The 21,489-nt window shown below is 44.4% G+C and overlaps 1 protein-coding gene across 12 annotated transcripts in view; it reads left to right on the forward strand.

Annotated features, from left to right (window-relative positions):
• LOC105832990 (polypyrimidine tract-binding protein 1) overlaps positions 1–21,489 on the forward strand; it is a 304,112-nt gene that overhangs the window by 226,073 nt on the left and 56,550 nt on the right. For 11 of the 12 annotated variants that reach the window (XM_036292445.1, XM_036292444.1, XM_036292451.1 and 8 more), the window contains one exon: positions 10,462–10,650. In XM_036292445.1, the coding sequence (XP_036148338.1) occupies positions 10,462–10,650 (189 nt within the window). The remainder of the gene's footprint in view (positions 1–10,461; positions 10,651–21,489) is intronic. The other variant, XM_036292443.1, reaches the window with a different exon arrangement.

Here is a 21,489-nt window from a genome sequence, read left to right on the forward strand (position 1 = left end):
TTCGAAACGATATAATCCGCTTATCTGTCAGGGCGCTTATTAATTTTTAGACTAGGAATCGGATCTCGAGCGACGCGACACGCCGATCGACCGCAATTGAATTTGCCGAAAAAAAAAAAAAAGAGGACAAGAGGAAAGGGAAGAGAGACAGAAATAAAAGAAGGAATAAACGAGATTCGACACAAGAATAAATCACGCGTTACATAAAACGATAGGCGGGGATTTGCGAAATGAAAGATTTATCCTTCTTTGCTTCCCTCGCTCTCCATTTCGTTCTTTTTTTTTTTTTTTTTAAGCATCCTTCAAAAATGGGCTGTTACACGGAATTTTGTGTACCGTCGACACAGACGTTTATTCCACGTTATATCGCTTTTGTTCGCGCTGCAAGGCTTGAGAAAAAGGGAAAAGCTAATCGAGAGAAAAGGTATTGCTCCACTCGATCTCGTTGGGAAAATGTCGGTTTTATAAAAGGAAATAAATAGTACCTGCATTGCTCTCGCGATCGCAGAACCAAGCTCACGAGAGAAGAGAATCACGTTGCCTCCCTTTCCCCTTCCCCCTTTTTTATATGACATCTTTTTATTATTATTATTATTATTGCTCGACTTCTATAGGGATTATTTTCAACATCAGTTTTTATGAACGAAGATATAGAAATGAGAATTTTATGGACATATATGAGAATGTTTTAGTGTACATTTGAAAAGATATTTATTCTAAGCGCGCTGTGCATTAATACAAAATATCTACGTCATTTATCACGCAGACCCGAAACTGACCCTTCGTAGCGGTGCTACGACCTTTAAGTATGGTAGTCGAAGATTAATTTTTCAGATTTCTTTCATCCGTCTTTTCCGGATGACACGTCTCGCGCCGACCCTCTTTCGGCGTCGTTTGTTCCGATCGAAAGTCCGATCATCATGATTACCTTTTTACAACGAAAACGTCCGCCGGTGCTTTCACAAGCTTTGTCACGTACAACGGCATCCAGCCGTGATTCGGGCTGCCTTCAATGCGCCGATTTCAATTTCGCGGGATAAAAACGCGCCGTTGAATGAGAGAGGACGGATCCCTTACATTGATTTTTATATAGGATGTATCAGATGTCCTACAGATATCCCCGCGAGTTTGGCTTTCAATATCTATGGTTCGGAGAAAGTGCGCCACTTCCGAGAGATCCCGTGTATCGATAACCCGCGTCGTCTCTCGATACACAGGAAAATATAGCATCGTCACGGATGGAACATATATTCCGGCAGGCGCGATAAACGACCGAATTAAAGTCGCAGTGTCATCGTTAAAATGAACTCCTTTTTAAAAATGGACGCTTTTTTTTACTTCGATTCGCGTGTCTGTCAATAGTCGCACGTTCGCAGCGTTCTCGTAGAAAAAAATCCTGAATAATCGATTCGGAAATCATTAGAAACGCAATGTCGCACCTGAAGTGAATTTTGTTACAATATCTTACATGTTACGACGAGAAATTAATATTGCATGTAATTATAGAGCGCAAGATGATTATAAATGTATTTTTTATGTTCCTCTTTCGAGCATAATGAGTGTATAATTTATCCTAATTAAGAAAGGCATTAATTTATTGTAATCCTTAACGTTCGAAAGTAGACCTCTTTGTGGTATTAACATCGTTTTCCACAGATTACTTGAACTTACTTGAATCAACCTCGTAATATAGATAATTCTATTTAAAGTAACGAAGCGCGCCGTGAAAGAACATAATTTAAGAGAGTAATTAATTCTGGCATCATTAATGGTTATTAATAAACTTACGGCGGTAATTGTCGACTAAGAGCATACTTTTGCAAAATTCTGCGAGAAAGCAAGATCTCATTTTTATGTTTATATTCGTAAATATGACGGTAACACTGCAAACTGATAAGAGACGGAAAAACGTTACCGAAGTTGAGATTAATAATAAAACTTTTGATTTACGTCAAAGACGAGAAAACATAATATACCACTATGCATAGATATAGGGGGAAATATGGGGGAAGGGATAGAGGGAGGGGGAGGGGCGGGAAACTTAACGATTTCCAGTCTGGGGAAATATTGATATACGCAGGACGCATATTTTTATGGGACCCATAAAAATCGGTCGCGCCGCACGACGGCAGTCGCGTCGAAAGAATCGTAAAAATTTCACGCACGCACGCGAGACGCTCGACTCTCGCGGCCGTGCATTCTTTACTTAGTCGCGCATTCGCGATCCCAACGAACCTATAAGCCGTAAACAATAGTTACGCCTGGTATATAAGGCGCGTCAAATTATCAAGATATATATTCCTAAGGTACCCCCTGCGGCTGAAAGGCTCGTAGAGTGGTACGGGCGCGAGAGGGTGGGAAGGAAAGAGTTGGTAAGGGTGAGAGAAAGAGAGAGAGAGAAACTTTCGCGTGGGAAGGAGAGAAGGGGAGGATGGCTGGCTCGCTCGGGCGGTTGGGAAATCGACAGAGGGTGGAGGCTGCTGGAGGATGGTAGTGCGCTCCACGCAGACACCCAACGGCCCCATTGCACCCTGGGGTCTGTATTAATGATATAATATTTCTTTGATTCACCGGAGCGGCGTACCTCCTTTAACAACCACCCTCCTTGGGCCCCGGAGTTGATCCCAACCTTCGTATTTCCCTTTCTCTCGCTTACCACCTTGAGCAAACCGAAGGGATAGAAGAAGACAGTAGACGAGTTCAAACGTAGTTTCAGCCGAAGGAAAACCCGTTTTGCGTCCCTTATAGCGGAGATAAATTACATTCATGTTCCCCACCCCGCGCGTTCCTCACCCCCCTCCGTCGCCTGAAGCGACTACCTCCAGGCACCGCGCGAGTCCCCGTTCGAATCGTCGTCGTTGGAAGACGAGATTCGAGGAACGTAGCGGAGTTTATTTAAATCAGAAATAACTCTCCATGCCCGCTTCTCCTCCCCGCTGCAGTATATCCCGCAGTTCCGCTATCTCTCTTCCTCTCTTTCTCTCTCTCTCTCTCTCTCACTCACTCGTACCCCAATCTCCTCGTCTCGCAACCCCTATTCCCCCGTTCTCCTCTGCACCGAAACTCGCTAGAAACTTAGCGGATGGCTTATAACGCTTATAACTCCGTCAATGATAACGAGGTTCCGCTTCTATCCGCTCTAATAACAATCTCATGACAAATTGCCTGTCTCTCCTATAGGGTGTCGTGATATTATCGCGACTTCTTTTTACCACTGGCTAACTTGATTTCCTCCGAGCAGAAATTGAACGGCACTTTTTCTTACAGTTTTCTCATACTTAATTATAAATAATAATAAAACTTTAAATAAAAACCCGTTCGTCATTTCGAAGAATTTTAGGAATTCAAATGCAATTACTTGAAGACGTATACGTACATTTAACTCTCTTTTTTCTTTTATACTCGCATATTTTCTGTGAAAACACGATAGATTCTGAAACTGGATGACAGTAATCTCTATGGCCGTCGGAAACCGCGATTATTGGACTTTCCAAAAGGAAACCACCCTTGCCAAGTCTGCGAAATGCGAGACGTATCGCTAAGAAAGCACCCGCGGGAATTCGCGAACTCGGACGGACTTCTTTACCGGATGCGAATAAATTTCGGCGGAGCTTCGCGAGCGAAGTTGAACGGCGCGGAAGGAAAGAAGAGAGAAGAGAGGGTGGCTTTCCTGAAGGGTCGATTTTCCGAAGCGAAGACGATCCCCTTCGATCCATCGTGCATCGGGACGACTTGTGTCGACCCGCACACGCGGCCGCTGCGAACACGCTTGTACACACGTGTGTGCACGCGCGATACGCTGGTAGGTCGGATGTTTATGGCGCGACGCGAGTATTCGATCCAATAACGGCTTTATAGCCGACGCCGAGCGAGCGCCGCGGTTTCTCGATGGTAAAATGTTAGGAAGTTCGTGGCCAGGCCCGGGCCGACGGAGGAGGACTGCGGTTAATCCGGGATCACAAAGGGCGAGGATGCCCGTCCAAACCGGGGAGATCGGGGAGCCGAGCTCGGGGCGGAGGACACGAGAAGGGGAGCCCCGGGATCTATCTCGTGTGTCACGACGTCGGGATTATAGAATTTCGGTCGTGGCGAAACATGGTTGTGTACCGGGACCGTTAATCTAAATCGATCGATGGAAGGGCGAGCGGTGGTGCGACGGGGATATGTCGAACTTTTAATTAAAAATCATCACGTAACGATAGGCTAAACAATATTGGAGAATTATGTCATTGTGATTTTAAATTACAGAGATATAATTGCGCTCGTGCCGTCGGGGACACAAAAAGGTTTATGCGTTTCAAAGAAAGCGCAACGACGTATCCCGTGGAATATGTCGTTGTGGATGCGAAGAAAGAATGATATCGCGTCATCCATGATAAAGAACAGAGCGAAGGAAGTGTTATAGTATATACGCGACATCCGACCTTCCGAAGGGTTCGAGGAGGAAGAGAGAGAGAGAGAGAGACATTGCTCGCTCCTATCGCGAGCTACCGATATATAAACGTATCCGCAAAATAATAAAGTCCTCCGGTTGCCTTTTCTCGGTGATGTACGACCCTATAAATGTAGCCGGCACCCTTGTAATGGGGCTTCTGCCTACGACTGGTGGTATACGCCCGTACGATTACCACCATTGTACCACCTACGTTCACGGGGTTCCCCGTGATTGGTTGCAACACATGTTCTGCTTTTCTCGTACATGTGTTCAAAATTCCAGCTCGCTAGGAATCTTCTGTGGCTTTTCCCCTTTAATTATAAGATACCTGTACCCAATATGACCCCTCCCCCCCCTCCTTAAGCTTTGGAGATTTTTTGATGAATGCGTAATTAAAAGATAAGGGTCAGATTAAAAATAGGAAACATTTCTGAAACTAAAAAAGGATATATGAAATATTTTCAATTATTTATATAACTATAATAGAGATTCAAAAAAAGATAGCACTTGGGCCTTAAATTCAGAAGAACACAATTTTAATAAAGTGTGCTTACAAGCCATAGAAAGGAGATATTGAGCAGTTAACTAGCACAAATACATCGTATCGACTTCCTGAGCGACATATTAGCGTTATCTGAAATTCATTGTGTAACTAATTTGAAAATAAGGAATGAGCCAAATTGGATACAGATACCTTATTTATCCCGATAATAGCTAACGTTGCGCGTTATCCTTAGAATAATCCAGAAAATTCAAACTCGTCCGGTGCAAATACGATGACTGTCACGAGTCACTCGATTAAGATGATCGATGTATTAGCTTCGGTGTGGCTAAAAAAAAAAACTGGGGAAAAAAAACAACGCGGGATGTAGCTACGGTGACATCCGCGTAACGGATTATCTTTAATAGACTTCAAATCCACGCGCTGCTCGCGCGGCACCCTCGATCATAATTAAATGCAACACACGGTGGCGTGGAGAGAACGTGGACGACGAGTAGTTGCAAATGGTCGCGGGGAAAACATTTTCCCGGATAGTCCATGAAATCCGAAACGCTTTCGAAATGTCACGATAAAACGGCAAACAACGCGGAACATCCAGCGGCGAAACGTATACGCCGGCCCAGTCGCCAAAGAATGCTCTTATTTGTGTTTGCGTATACGGCGGAAATATAAAAAAAAAAAAACGGGGGGGAAAAATATACATGGGGCGTGGAGAATCGCCCGTAAATGCTCGGCTTTTGTGAAATACAGCAGCCGATACCATAACGTTGTGTGCCGCTTGCTCGATAATTATCGACGCGCGCGCGTATATACGCGCGCCGCACGTATATATATATACGTATATATGTATATATACATACGTGTAGTTTTGCAACAAGATCTTTTATCCGTCGGGCGAAACGAAAAACACGGATACGCAAATCGTTGATTCGCGAACACGCGCAATAGAACACGCGCCCGTTCATCCAGCGATATATAAAACTAGTTTTTCGGTAACTTTATCGTAAATTTCTCCCCTCAACCTGCCTTCCCCCCTCCCTCCCTTTTCTATTGTGGGCCGATTGTTAGGTTCGATTATCGCATTTCGTAGCCGCACGTGCCGCTTCCCTTCGCCGCCGCTGCCTCCGCCAATTAAAATTAATTTGTTTTCATACGTCTAAACGTATCTCTTCGAATTAACGCGGGCGGGCTGTTACCGCGGAATACGTTACGGCGTTCCGCTTCGCTATTACTGAAAGCAGGGCCGCGCGCGGCGCGCGATTGACGAATGCACATCGCGCACGTCCTCTCGTTAGGCGCCTGAATGGATCATTGTGCGTGGAGAATCGCGACCGCTTGATCGCCAAAGTGAGCGACGTGATCGTATGGCCGGCCGCGCACGTCCGTCCGTCAACATAAGGGTTGATCCTGGATTCAGCGAATCCCGCGCGGAGGATTTCGTCCCATTCGCACGAAAACCCAATTGCGCGGCTCTATGCGTCATTAGCGCTGAAAACGGAGTTAACGCCGTTAAATCCGGGTCGGTCGGTCGGTCGGTCGGTCTGGTCTGGTCTGGTCTGGTCTGGCCGCCGATATTATTCACACTTGTGCGGACCGCTCATTCGTCGTTCGTTCGTTCATTCGTCCGGTCGTTCAGTCGTCGCGGATACGTCGTCGCTGCGCGTAATGACGACCTCTCGGGTGAAATGCGAATGAGCGATCGTCATTCGTTCCGACTAGGGTCTGATTTGTCTGATAGCGAACGAATTTTTTTTTTTCTTTTTCGTTCTTCGACGGCCATTGGTACGCTCTCGGAACTTTTCCCCACGCTTTTATCTCGAGCGCTAATTTGCTAGTCATCAGCAGATTGTCGCGAAAGGGCACTTTTGAATTTTGTCATTTGCACGCGGTGATACGCGCAGGTTCGTTTTTTTTTTTTTAATGATCTCTCTCCACGATTATATACCTTTTTTACGCTTATCTACAATTTTATGCACATCTTAATTAATCGCAATGAATTCATAGCGAACGTAAGAAAAAAATTGCATTGAATTTAAAGAGAGTTGGAGAGTTTTGATAATTGTGGTCCGAGAATTTCGCATTTTATGAAATAAATTTTTCTTACGCTTGAGCATTTACTGACGAAGAATTTTATTTCCCTTAACGTTCTATCAATATCGAATCTCATCGCTTTGCCAATATTTTTCATGGCTTATTCGGCAAATATTTTTGATCTCTAATACACAAACTAAAAATTGGGTCACTTCACTGATGTAAAATGAACCACTACCGCCAGGTAAAAAGAATATTTCAATATTTTACATTTACTAGTACGTTTACAAACATGTTAATAATTTTTGTTGATATATAGACGTATGGACGCAACGAGATGAGCCACTAAACACACAATGCTTCATATTTCGATAAAAAAACAAATGCCATTTATTACGCGCGTCCTTAAAATGTTTATTTTAATCGTATGCATTTAATTAAATATGTCATAATTTGTTTATGGTATACGCGCACGAATACATGTGTTGTTTACGCGTCGCGAATTACAAGCCGTGTATTCGCTACATTAACAAATTGCTTTTTCACTAATGGAAAGATTGGATCTGCCGCAAATCATAGTTTGAGTACAAAGGATAGTTCATCGAAGTAAACACAAATGCGAAGTAACAACACTGTTTGTTTAGTGTTTATAATACACTTGTGCGTTTACAATTAATTAATTTGTCTACCTGCACGTATGCACTGTAATTAGCGTAAGTGTCCAGGTACAAATCCAAAACGTAGTTGACATACGTAGTTAGATAAATTCGAAATAATGCAACTTGCCTAATGTTATAATAATTCTCTCAGTTCATTGCTTAGAATGCTTAGATTAACTGGCGCAAGATTAACCAGTGGTGTTTGCAAGACTTGTACGGTGTGGCGAATCGCAAGTTTTTTTCGAAAATTTCGTTTCAATTTTTATTGCTGCGTTTAATCTAATCTCTCAACATAGGGAAAATATGAAAGTAAGTGCGGAATGTCGTATTTACATACATACATATATATATATATATATATGTATTTGCACAACGTAAAATTATCTTATTCTCTGACATCATGATGGGATCGTAGTCTCGTAACTTTTCCTGAAGTATGATATATTAATTCTCTCCGTTCTCCTTTGTTAATTCACGTTTATTAATTGGAATACCGAGGGAAACTCCTTCACATACGACGGATATATTTACAAGAAGTAAATGAAATAATGCGAAATTATATAATCGTATAGTCGATAACAACGTGCTCGCGATAATATCATTCAATTCTGTAAGCGAAAAATATATCAATTTATGATATAAGTGAACATAAAATATGCAAGAACGAGAGGAATATTTTATCCGGATAAAATTACATTTCTTGATATCAAGTTTTCTTTAAAGCGCTCAAAAGCTTCAAGGTAGTTTGTAAAAAGGTACGTTCCAAAGTATGGATTATTTTTTTATGCTCTCTTACCTAGATAATAAAATTTTAAGAAAGTTATCAAGTTAAACGCATAATAAGACGGGCCCTACAGGCACTTTTCTTAGTACTTGACTTGCGCATTATACAATAACGACGAATCCAGCTGACTCGCCAGGATCCTCACAATTTAGCAACGGGCCTCGCGCTTTTGTACGTAAGAAACTATCATTCGCATTTCAATACCGGTCGCGTCTCTTTCTCTGTCTTTCTCTTCGATCATGACGAGGAGACGCGACGAGGCTTTAAGTAATATCGATATCGATACGATAAAGCGAGTATCGGACGCGAGAAGAGGGAAAGGAAGTGGTTGAGGGGCCGGAAGAAGCATCGATATTGAATTGAAAATGGATCGCGCGGAAAACGGAGAGAACGGAAGAAGACTCGTAGCTGCTCGATAGCGAATATAACCGCGATCCGCACATAAACATTCTCCTTCCTTTCTGTTCGGCGCCTTTCATTCCCTTGCTGGTATACATCCGCCGCTTATACATATTATGAGCTTGAAAATGCGGTTATCGCGAAATTCCCTCCCCCCTCTCCCCCTTCGAGACGATTACGCGACATTTTATTAATCTTCTCGCTGTTTCCCCCGCAGTTTCTTCCTCTCTCTCTCCCTTTCTCGTGGCAAATCAATTTTCTTTATATCTGGACTCGATTTCTATCTCTCAACGAAATCGCGCCGTTTTTCTACGTCGACTGTGATAATAAAACGGAGGATGAGCGCGGGTAATGCTTTTTATTAAGTTTTCCTCGATAAACGTACCACTTGACTGTCGCGGATGCGACTTCGCGACTCGAGTCTTCGGGGAATTTTCCTTTACGCCGAGTTGTGCACGAGGACGATTTAGAAATACGGGATTATTAATTTCATGAACACTCAAAGGAGAAAAGAATCCAAGCGAAATTCACTCCGGGGTCTCAGGAGAGACGCTCTTCTTTTTCCGTTACGGTTGTATTTTTATTTTCCGGCGAAATTACAATATAAATTATTACGATACGTAATACAGCTGTACGATGGAAGTCGTTCCGCAAAGGTACATTTATTAAACTAAACGAAGGAGTATAATGTCCAAATGGAAGGAGGCATTTTTGCAGCACCAATTGCCATCTTGTGCCACGACGTAATTAAAACAAAATTCTTGCGCAAGTTTGTCCCAAACCTCTGTTTTCGTCTCCCGTTGAATTTTGTCGTCTTTTCCGAGCATGTTTGCTCGTACGCGAGTTTCAGATATTCCATTACGACTTGCGCTCCGAGGTAAATATAAAAATGCTTTTCGTTCCTTGCTACATGTTTTACCTTTCTGGGCATAAATCAAAAAAGAATCTTGACATAACTCCCCGAGATCGGTTTCAGGTTAAAGTAACTGTGCAAACTTGGACAGTCGTGCATCCCCTTTTTATGTCAAACTTTACAGAAGATTTTGCCTAGCGAAATTGTAAAATATAAACGTTTTATGAAATCGTATACGGCATTATACTGTAATAAAGTAGTTAAGTAGTAAAAGCGTATTGCATATCGGACCTTATTTCATTAGTCTCGCTAGAGACTTGAAACAACAGTGCTGACGTTCAGGTCATTTCATTGATTAATTAAAATAGACACAACTAAAATGCAAAGATGTACGATGTAATTATCGTCAAACATTAACCCTCTTTCTGCAATCCAGGATTTTTTGGCATAAGTAAAATTTTCTCCGAAATATACATGATGGAAATTGTTATTAAATAAAGGTTTTAACATTTGAGTTAAAAACTATTTGTAATAGAGATTGAAAAGTTTTCTAAATTTTTTGAAAACCTGGAACAGTAAAAAACTTGGAGTGGACAAAAAAGGACCTAGACTGCAAACAGGGGATTAATATCGAAAAAAAAAAGTTAAATCAGAATTAATCGTTTTCTCAGAACTGTGTGAAAAATGTATTAATGTAAATGTGATTTTTGATTTCTTTGTATTTGAAAACAACTGAAGTCACAAGTAACTTTTGTGCGTCCAGCCAGTAACTGACAAAAACTTCTCTTATCGTTGCAGGCGTTTCTCGAAATGGCGGACGAGAATGCTGCGGCGACCATGGTGACCTACTACGCTTCCGGCGTGGCCCAACTCAGAGGCAGAGCGGTCTACGTGCAGTTCAGCAATCATCGTGAACTCAAGACGGATCAAACGCACTCCAACAACGCGGTCAGTAGCCCAACAAATGATGTCGCCAACACCTCTGAGGTCTGTGTCATACTTCTCGCTTCACTTCTTTCTCGCTTCACTAAACCCCGGGAACGGCCGCATGAACCGCACTACGCTATTCTCGCCGAACTAACTCTTTCGATCTCCTCCTAACACTCGTTCAGCTTTTCTCCCCTCCCTCTTCTTCTACGGTTGACTTGGGTATCTAAAAGCGAAATAACGTCGAAGCAAAGATAGACGTATCGTAGACTGGATCATCGAAGATGATATATCCTATAAATGTAGAGTTTATTCGATGAAACGTAATAACGCTGATCGTTTTGCGTTCTTATCGACAAAATAGGAACAGGGGGTGTGCTCTGTGTTCTGTTCGATGACGGTGACTTCGATGCCTCGAGGCGTTGGCAAGCACGAAACGGGGAAACCTGTCGATACAATAGTCGTCAACTGCCTGATCGAATTAGGATTCAGATAGTATGTTATTTATGCGAGTTAATTAATTAAGCCGATATTCAGCCCCTTGTATACATCTTTGCCTAACTGTCGGGGAGGGGGGGGGGGCATACGTCGAAACGCGTGGCGCGACCACGGCCATTTCGCCGTCAAGTCAATCTAAACACTCGCGTCCGCAAACTCCGTTATAATTAATGCGTCCATAATTTATGAACGATCCCTCGGGCGCGAGCGTGCGCGACGGTTCATCCCGCCAGACCCCTCGTCTACGTGACGCTACGTACTACTTGCAACTTGGGCGTGTCATCATGTGCTGCCGGTCATCATCGCAGCTAGTTAATTCACTGTGCAATTCGGGAGGGGGGGGGGGGAGGGATCCGCACGAATGAAATTTGTCAGCGAATTAATTAGCACGCGAACTCGACGGGCGAATCAATTAACGGAATTCGATTAGGGCATTCACGGTATTATGCAGCACGCGCTAACTCATGTGTTCCTTACTGCCGTGACGTTTCGCGTCGTCAAGTTTAACCAGGCATCTCTTTTTCTTTAAACGTTTCCTTGAAGCATTTGCGGGCCCGAAACGGCCGAACGGTTAGACGATGGAACGTTTCCCAGTTCCGGAAATCCGACGAGAACGATACGAATCCGCGGCGCAGCGCGTCATCGTCCTCTCTTCATCGTCTTTGTCTTTCATTTCCACTCCGCGGGAGAGTCGAGAGGTAAGCTAGTTATCGTTAACCAGCCCCGTCAATTCGCATCGTCGTAACTCTGTAAGTTTCTCGATGTCACCATCGTGTCGGTCTGTCTACTCCACCCTCCCGAGGATCTCCCTCCGTTCTTCCTCCTCTAAGTTACTGAAGTGCCGTTGCCACCCCCCGGCGGGGCGCAACTTCGCGGTGGAAGCGGACACCGATTCCCACGGGGAATCCTCCAGGAAAGTTTCACGTGTATCGGGAATGGTGGGGAATGAGGGGGGGGGGGGAAGATGGTGATGGTCCGTACGAAAAATAATAAATAAGGGAGTAAATAGCCCGGTGACGCGCGCCTCGTCGATCGCCGCGCGATGCTTTTTCTTTGACACGCGGAAACTTTCCACCACGCGTGACCGTGGAAACTTTACAATCCACGGGATTTACAGAACCGCGACGTGCGCGGTTTACTCAAGAACAAAATTTATCGTAATTCCAGGAAATTTCTATACGCTTGCGTTGCTAAATCTTGCGTTTACCATCGCTGTGCCTCACAAAGTGATTGCGTGCTCCGTTAAAGAAACAATCATGAAACACATAAAACTGGAAGAAGTTAAGAAAGAGAGACTTTTTATGCTTAGCATATCAAGATTTCTGGAAAATATTTCAATCATTTCCAACTTTATAAAGATTCCATCTTTAATAATTGTTTTTTTCATTATACTTTCACGATTTTCACTCAAGTAAAGGAAAGGATTTATTGTCGTTTATTTACAATGTTAAGTAATTGATTTAACTTGAAATGAAATTTTTGATATTTAAATATACTTATATTGACAGTCTTTCTTCTAATTATCATTATATGAGATATTATTGAGAGATAAATCTATATTTGTATTTAAATAATATTAAAATAATCCTTAATTGTGACAGTAAACTCTTCTCAAAAGAAAATTGCATTCCAGCGCATCAAGAAAACGCTATTCATAGTATAGTAAATCTTCATTAGAGAATAGAAAAATGCTCAAAATTCGAACGCAGTCCATAAAAATAAAGTTTCTCAAGCGTTTTCAATAAAAACTGTAATTTTATCATCCGTATGTTTTTATAGCTTATATTATTTTTTACTTTAATATCTCGTTCAACGATGATCGTTTGAAACTAAAATTGGTTAAACTTCAGAATCGATATACATATAAAAGTGATATATAAAAGTGATATTAAAATTATTCTCGCACCTCTTTTTTTTTAGTAGAAAAAACAGAAAGTAGACACGAGGAAGCCTTAGGGAGATGCAAAGATGGTCGGTAGAGGATTTCACGCGCGTTTATTCCCTCTACGGTCGAATGATTTCTCGCCGGGCGTCTAGACTGACAAACGACGCCGAAAAAGCAATCGCCGTGAAAGCCTCGGCGATGCACCGCATCGCGCATCGGCCTCTGTGTCTACGTGGGCGACGATGATGCTGGAAATTTCGCGGTCCGAACGCAAGACAAACGTCGCTGCGTGCTCGTCACCTGAACCGGGAAATCAATTTTATATGAACGAAGATACAAATCCACGACGACGGCTGTCATAAAGCTCGCGCCGGTCCTGCCTTTTAGTTTCGATTAAAATACGTCGCGCATTTTCAGCGTAAGACGAATGGCTCGTACGAATCAGTTCGTTTTGCACGATTTAATGCTCTTTGAAAAGTTATATAACGATTTAGTGTTTCCATTCTCTTGGCATTGGCTTTTTTACGTACGTTTCTTTTTGGTTTAATTTTTTGATTTGTACATCTTACCACATTACTTTTCTCGTTGATTGCCTAAGTATGATAAGCGTCTGCTAACATTTGCGAGAGAAACTATCAAACTAACGATGACTAAGAATAAGTCATGGACTTAGAAGTCGTCTAATATCGATTACTCGAGACATATAATAATTGAATCGGATGAAAAAAATCGGTAAAAGCATGAAACAGCTAGGAGAAATTAAATCCAACGAGAGAAAGAGAGAGAGAATATATTTACGAGTTAAAACGCGACAACCCCTGGGGGTGATGTGTCGGTTAAGTAAATGCCCGGTTGGCGAACTCGTTTAATAAAGACGCCATGCGTCGCGACGCCCCGGCATTGTTTAGTAATTAATTTAGTGCCAAGCCCCGAGTAATCGCGCTGTTTAGAAATGAGTGAGATGGAAATAAATATTTCGGACGGCAAATGAAAAAAACGCGAGTGTTATTACAGGCATTGCGTCCAAAAATAGACTACTGTCAAGAGAGATCTAATTAAAATCAAATTAAATACCATTGGAATAAACCGTGCGAGCAATTAGACGCTTTCAATTACGCGCTTTGAATATGCAAAATTACATGTGGAAACTGAAATAATATTGATACACATTTCAATAACAGATACAGTGAAATTACGTTGAAATTGAAAATATGTTTTAATAATAAGTGCTCTGAAGACCGAACTCTACATTACTTCGTCCCGGATACATCAGCTTTTATTTCATTTTTCCAGCATAAACATCAACTCGCGGTACCTTGCGAATTCGACTTTTAATAGATAATTTATTGCTTTATTGTCAGATTTGTTTTCTTTATACGATTAATAAAATTTTGGTGGCATCGTCAGCTTCAAGGTCCACCTTTAACGTCTTTAAATGCACTTTTTCTCAAGTTTCCAAGCTCGCGAAGGGAGGAAATATTTTTTATGTGGCTTCTTGCCCGTCGCGTAACGCCACCCCCTCCGATTCCATTAGTTGGCAATTTGGATATTCCCTACCGGCGCTTTTACCGTGGTCGCGTTTATCACCATTCCCATCCTCGTTCGAATGATTTTGCTTTTGTTCTCGGCAGGATTTAATTTGGATGCGTCCGTAAATATCTTGGCATGCACCGCGAGCGAAATTTCACAGTGATTTATAAATAGAGATGTTATACGGAAAAACAAGGGAAAAAGAGCACACGGAGCTTAGAGAGAATGAGAATTTGAGATGTTTCGTCTGATACGTGTCGCTTATGTTACAATGCATTTATAGCTTGTTAATTCAATATTATCAAAAAATTTACAATACACGATGTCAACTTCAGAAGGCAAAAGGTAAAAGGCATTTCAATGATTTTTAGTTACGTAACAAGGTCACAAAATATACCGGTGTTTTATATCGCAACCTCTCGGCGTTAATTGGTATTTATTCCGTACTTTTACGTATCATTGTCAAATATAAAAGCCCCAGTAAATATGGAATAATAACAGTAAACCACAGAGCTTTCCAACGCAAACTATTTGTTATAACATCCTCGGGCCAAAAAATCTCTCAATAATGTGCTCGAAACTAAATATTCCATTATTTTTTATTTTTATAACAAAATATATTCGAGTATTTAATTTTTTTTTAATTGTGAAAGAGAAAAACCGGTTTTTGTCTCGAGATCTTATTAAATTTTGTTGAAAACCAACAAAATCTCGCGAAAGAATGACCGGTTCAAAAATTAAAATCCACATATTATTCACATTCCGTGATATTTTTATATAATATTTAGAACGAGTTTTTGTACGAAACGGCGAAAATGCGTGCGCGCCTTTAATGAACGCGCGGGCGCGAAAAAGTGTCTCTCGGAGTTTTTGCGTTTCGTCCGGAGTCGCGTCCAAGCACGGCCGTGGAAAAATCCGTGGAAAAGCTCGCCGCGATAGGCCACGCGCGCGCGGGAAATTTTTATCGCCTCGCGGCGTGGGCTGCGCCGCGGACGGGCTCCCGGTCCCCTGATACTTTTTTAAAACAGATTCCGCTCGGCGGCGGCGGCGGCGGTCGTAACAAAGGCCGGTGACAAAAGTGTGCCGCCTATGCCTGCGCCCGAACAGAAAGGGAAGGCGCGCGCGCCGGCTAATGGTTTTTCCCGACGAGGAAAACTTTTGGTCGCCTTTAGTAGTCGCCGCTCGCTCGCGCCCTTACTAACTTAAAACCCACGTCTGGCAGGAAGCTCCGTAAAAGGCCGGCCTCGTGTCCCGCTGTAATGGCTCGACATAATAATTCTGCTTTACATCGTCGGCCTCGACGGCGACTTTTTTGCCCCGTTCTCTTGGAAAACTTCTTCCGTCGGTAGGAGGGGGAAAAAAAAAGTCGCGGAGAAGAACGCGATATAACTCTTTGTCTCTGTGGACTCTGCGCGCCTGGCTATCGAAGCGTGGCCACGTGTTTTATGTGTTACATGATCTCTAATCTACGAATAAAATTCCCGAAGAAATCTTTTCATTATAAGATTCGTGAAAGTTATTTTTAAAAAGGGGAATTTATTTCTCAACGTTCTTACAACGAATCTTGTTGTATACGTTACAATTTAATAACTTCGCTTATGTCATCCTTGTAACTCGTTGGGCGTTGCGTGTGTACAGCTTACACAAGATTCCGAGGAACTGTCGCAGTCGCAGCACGGCCTGTTTATCCAGGAAATTCCCTAGAAATCATTTATTCTGAAAGATTCTTAGGGCGAAATGGAAATAAGGGCAATGTTATTTATCGAAGGGAAAGCTTCTAGAAATGGAAAATCTGACTATCTAATCAAACTTGGTCACGCATTCTTGAAATAGGTAGAGTGCGCAATGTTTAGTTTCTGAGAAATAAGAGGCTGCTATTACCTTAGAAAGCCTGTGCCAGCATATATAAAATACATTCGTGACTTTCCTCTACGTAGGCGATGCTCACGCTTATTGCTTCTGAATCTATTTTTGAAACGGTTATCCGAGCGAAAAGATTGCCCTCTTACAATAGTTGCGATATGGATTCTAGAGGTTGTTTTTGTGTAGGCCGAGGTGTGTAAACAAGAGCGCAAAAAAAAAAAAAAAGAAAACAAGAACACTCCCGCGTACATGAATTTTCTGCAATTAACCCGTGTCAACATTAACATTTTTCGCCGACGTTTACCGGCGCGGCGCGCGATAAACGCGGCGATCATGAATAAATCAGCGTTAGCGCGGAGTAAACGTGTTCGCTAAGCGACGCGTTTGACTAAAACCTTGTCGTTGCTTTTTATTATGGGCACTCGGTTATCGTTGGTACACTCGCGCGCACGTTGTAGATGCTATCGGGGCTGGCGAAAGAGGGAGGGGGGGGGGGGGAAACGGGTGAGCGAGAAAGAGAGATAGGAATTTCTGAGCAGAAAAAGCAATGGGACCGGGATGCAAAGTAATACAGCGACAAACTGGAAAAACAGAAGGCCAGTAGAGTAGAGCTCCGGGGGCTAGAAAAAGTGAAATTGAATATTCGATTCAACGGCGAGGCGATAAAAATGCGCCGGGAAACGAACGAACGCTATGCACGGAACATTACGTCATACGCGGTATATAAAAATCACAACGGGGGTGCACGTAATAAGAAAAATAAAATAGGTATAAAAGGAAGGAGACCAGGCCAAGAAGGGGGAGGGGGGAGACACGCGATTCGAAGGCCGGTAATTCCGACGTTAAATTGAAGACTCGAAATTTGTTAACAATACTCGGCGATTAGATTGAAAAAGCACCTTACGTCCAATTAAAGAGCTAAATAATACGTACTGGCTTAATCTCGACAAGGATTATTAATCTGTTTGCCGCGCGGCCATTGTTTACGGGCTAATGCCTTCCACCGGGGTAATTGCGAGCAACATAAAAGCTGGGCGTTAAAGCCGGAAAAGTGATCGCGCGTATATATATAATCTTGCCGCGCGTCCGGAGGGAAACTGGCAATGGATCCCGCACTCTTTTTCCTTTCCAGACCCCAGAGTGTATACGGAGTGGCGTAATTTGGGGCATTGTTCCCGTCCCGAATATAACGGGGGCGCCTCAATAACGGGCGTCCCTCCTCCCCCCACCCCTACCCTCTGTTATATTTGATAATTAATACGTTGCGATACGAACCCCCGCCTCCGCGATTGTTGCGTTTCGCTATGGGTTGATTTTCCTCTTATGTCTTGGCACCATCTTGCTTTTATAGGTGCCATTTTTCTTCGCGATCCTTTGCGGCTACGAATTTCGCGACGGACCGCAGTTTGCGGGAGTATTCGCCATTTGTCAGAAGAGCTCGTGTAATTTTTACTTATCGGCTAATAATTAAGCTAAAGCTCGAGCGTTGGGGGGGGGTAGCCCCGTATGCATTTACCGTATATTTCAAACCGAATTGTCGCGGACGCGTCACGTGGCACGTGATTTTTCGTGGATTTTTCGGGGACGCTGTCGCGCCTTCCGGCCGTGTGCGACGGTGGCAAGTGGGCGGGTAAGGCGGAGGGCAGGAAGAAGGCAGGTGAGAAAAGAGGGTTGAGAAACGGGGAGAAGGTACAATGCACGGGGCGTCTCGCAGAAACAATGCAACGCGCCGTAGATCACCCGAGACACCCTCCATTAAAAATATTACACCACCTTGCCCGCGCGCGTCCGCCGTCCCTCCGACCCTCCGCGTTCCCGTGGCCGGCGGCTCGTACTCTTCTCCCTCCCCCACCCCTTTTCGCGGCCGCCCTGCTGCACTTTGGCTGGCAGCCGCGACAGGTCCGAGTAACAATGTGCCATTGTTAGACCTACATTCACAGTATCGAGCTCTGAAATATGCAAGCCATGAAGACCGTCTAGCTACAGGGACCGAGTCCTCTTCACGCACCCTTGAGCCAGACGCGCGGCCCCGCTTATCCGACCCCTACGAGTGAGTTTTATCGCCGAGAGGGAAGGTCGTTCTCGCGAAATTTCGGCCTGACCAAAAGTATATCTATCTCGTGGAATATTAATTTGCAATATCACATTTTATCTCGATGCGACGATCGTTTGACATTCACGGACATTCAGTTTCAGTTATATAATCTATAATAAAATTTATTCGTCGTTATTAATTCGCCAGTTGCAGCTGGCGAATCTTATTTTTATTGTTAAAGAGATATATCGATCTGTCCTCTACCTTTGAACTTGGCGCACTGGCCGCCCCATCGAGCATATCGCGTTATCGCGCCAGGAACGCGAGAAATTGCATGTAATTTTTTTCTTGGCGGCCGAAATGGAATTTTTCACGCGGGAAAACTTTCCGACACGCCGCAATTCAATAGAGCGGACTGTAATTTAACCTAAACGGCCGTGTAATTTAACGTTCAACAAAATTTCCGACAAAAGTAAACTTCGCGGGACGGTTGATTAACTTCCGTATCTATTTATTAATTCACGATCCCCGCGAACGCCGAGTTTGCGGGACATTTTATGAGTGCGCTTTATCGCGGCCGGCGGCGGCGGCGGCGCGAGCGAAACTCGTTTATTTCAAAACGTATGTGGCGCGAGAAAAAGCGCGACGATGTAAAAGGCTCGTTATGTCGCGGAGCCCCGGACGTAGAGCGGCTAATATACATCAGCGGCGTTGTACGCGGACGACAACATCTCGCATTCGATTTGAAGGTAGATATTAATTACTCCCTCGTTAATTATAATCGCGGAACGAGATAATCGTAATTGCTGACAGCGGTGCGCGTTATTGCAATAGTTGCGTGGAGATAATGGCCATCGCGTATGAGCATATGGACACAATAGTTAATCATTACCGTTCATCCGATGAAATACGACGACGTTGTGCGCGACCTGTTAGGGCGCGGGCACGTTAAACGAAATACGAAGCGAAAACCCGCGGCGTGGCTACGTATACATTTAACCCTCGTTAAAGATGCAAGGCGAATTGCGTTCCTCTTCGCTCACGCGAGAAGAGGAGCCGCGAGTAATCTCTCCACGGCCGGCCTAATCCATCATTTCCGCGCATTCGACGCGCTTTTCGCGCCTTTTCCCCCCGTCATATTTCACCTCCTTCCCCCGCGAGAGCTGCTTCTCTCTTTGCCCCGACGGCGAGAAAAATCGAATATTTCCCCGCAACAAATCTGAAAGGTTGCCTCTCTCCCTCCCGAAACCTTTGTACACCCTCTCGCATCGGGTCTCTCGATATCGACGGCTTTGTACGCGTATCGCGAAGTCGCACACGCGAGCCTATTGGCGCCCTCACTGGACGCGGAGCGAGGGGGGTAGAGGGGGAGAAGCGCCCGTGAAAAGGGGCGCGCGAAGATAGATCGTTCAATTTTTCCTCCCCCCCCCCCCACACATCGCCGTACCCGCGTGCCGAAACGTATGGACACAGGGGAATCAAGAGGCAGGAGAATGTCGCTTGGGAGCGCGAAGGACGTGTCCTCCCGACTTTTCGGCGAAATTCGACTTTGTCGCGCGTGAATTTTTTAGGCCGGAATTATCTTGCCGTTTCATAGGGTACTTCAGAAAAGCGTCACGCGTTAGGGGGGTGGGTGAATATCGTAGTATCCGTTATTGTATGCCGGGAGCACAATTTCCCGGTGATGCATAATGGATATATTATATCATATCGCCGCGCTGTGTTGTGTAATGAAAGTTTGAGAGGGTGGGAACGAAAATAGAAAAACATACACAAACCCGTGGCACATATCGCCGGGGAAGGAAGATGCGATTGGTCCCGGAATTTATCGCGAATTTTTTTCCCCCCTTTCCTCGCATACCGAGTACCGCGCGATACGTGGCTCGTTTTAATTCCGTTCGACATTACGAACTACCGCCGCGCGCGGTAAAGGTAGCTGCGCGACGATTCTGGACGGCTTCCCGCACGAGTGGCTTTTGGAGGGGTAGGGGAGGATGCGACGTGGTGGAAAAGGGGTGACGCACAAGCCGGGAAGACTGATTATTCTGACTGCAGAAGAGTCCGTCTGGCTGGGTGGGCCACTCCATCATTTTGACAGCGGCGAATCCCGCTCGTAATGTCGTCCAATGAACGCGCGTTCTTTATCCCGCTCGCGAGCGCGAAATATGTACGAGCATTGAGAAAAAGAGAGGAAAAAAAAAGGGCGGAGAGAAGACGAGAGGGAAAAAAAGGGAGAAAGGGAGAGAGGGGAAAACAAAAACGGAAATCGTGAAAAAGCGAGACTGCCGGGGGGAGGGGGAGGGGGGGGCGGTTGAAAAACTCGGCGCGTATAATGGAATACGTCGCACGCGTACCTTCGAGAAGGCGGAGAGGTGAGAAAACGGTGTCAGGGTTGCGTATGATTGAAATCGATGGCCGTACCATCGATCCGGATGAATTCTTGTCTCTCCCCCTCCCCCCATCCCGTCCCCGAGCTCCATCCGAACTACGGCACAAAGACCCGGGATCGGAATCGGGATCGAGTCGTGAGCGCAAATTTAATGAACGAAATTTAATTTGACGGAATCGCGCATATGGGGAGTTTTTCCGCTCGGGGCGCTTCCTCGTTTACCGCGTGTGACGCACCGGGCAGAGCTGGGAGGAGGGGAGGGGAGGGATTGAATTGGATTGAGCCGAAATGGACGTGCAAAGCGCGAGAGTAGCGTCCAGGGGATATACAACAAAAAAATCAAAAAGCGCCAGACGCACTTACGATTTAAATATACGATTCTCTTTGCTCGGCCTCCGCGATATCTTCCTCTTCTCGATTTATGCGTCCTAAGGATCATTAATCCCGGGAGCGAGGCGAGGCGAAGTACAGATTTATTCGATAGTGAGCGCAAATAATTTCTGGAATCACTTGCAAAGGGAGAGAGAGGGGGGGGGGTGCGCGTGTGTGCGTTTGTAGACCGTACCTGTCGTCTTTTCTCCGTCGTTGCGGATCTGAGCGCGAGGATCGTCGCTGATGAAGTTCGTCCGATTACTTCTTGTCCCGCGCCCTTCGCTGTCCATTAGCGATGATATACACGTTGTGGCTTCGCCGCCGCCC

This window comes from Monomorium pharaonis, chromosome 9, assembly GCF_013373865.1.
Source record: "Monomorium pharaonis isolate MP-MQ-018 chromosome 9, ASM1337386v2, whole genome shotgun sequence".
In the NCBI taxonomy this organism is placed as follows: domain Eukaryota; kingdom Metazoa; phylum Arthropoda; class Insecta; order Hymenoptera; family Formicidae; genus Monomorium; species Monomorium pharaonis.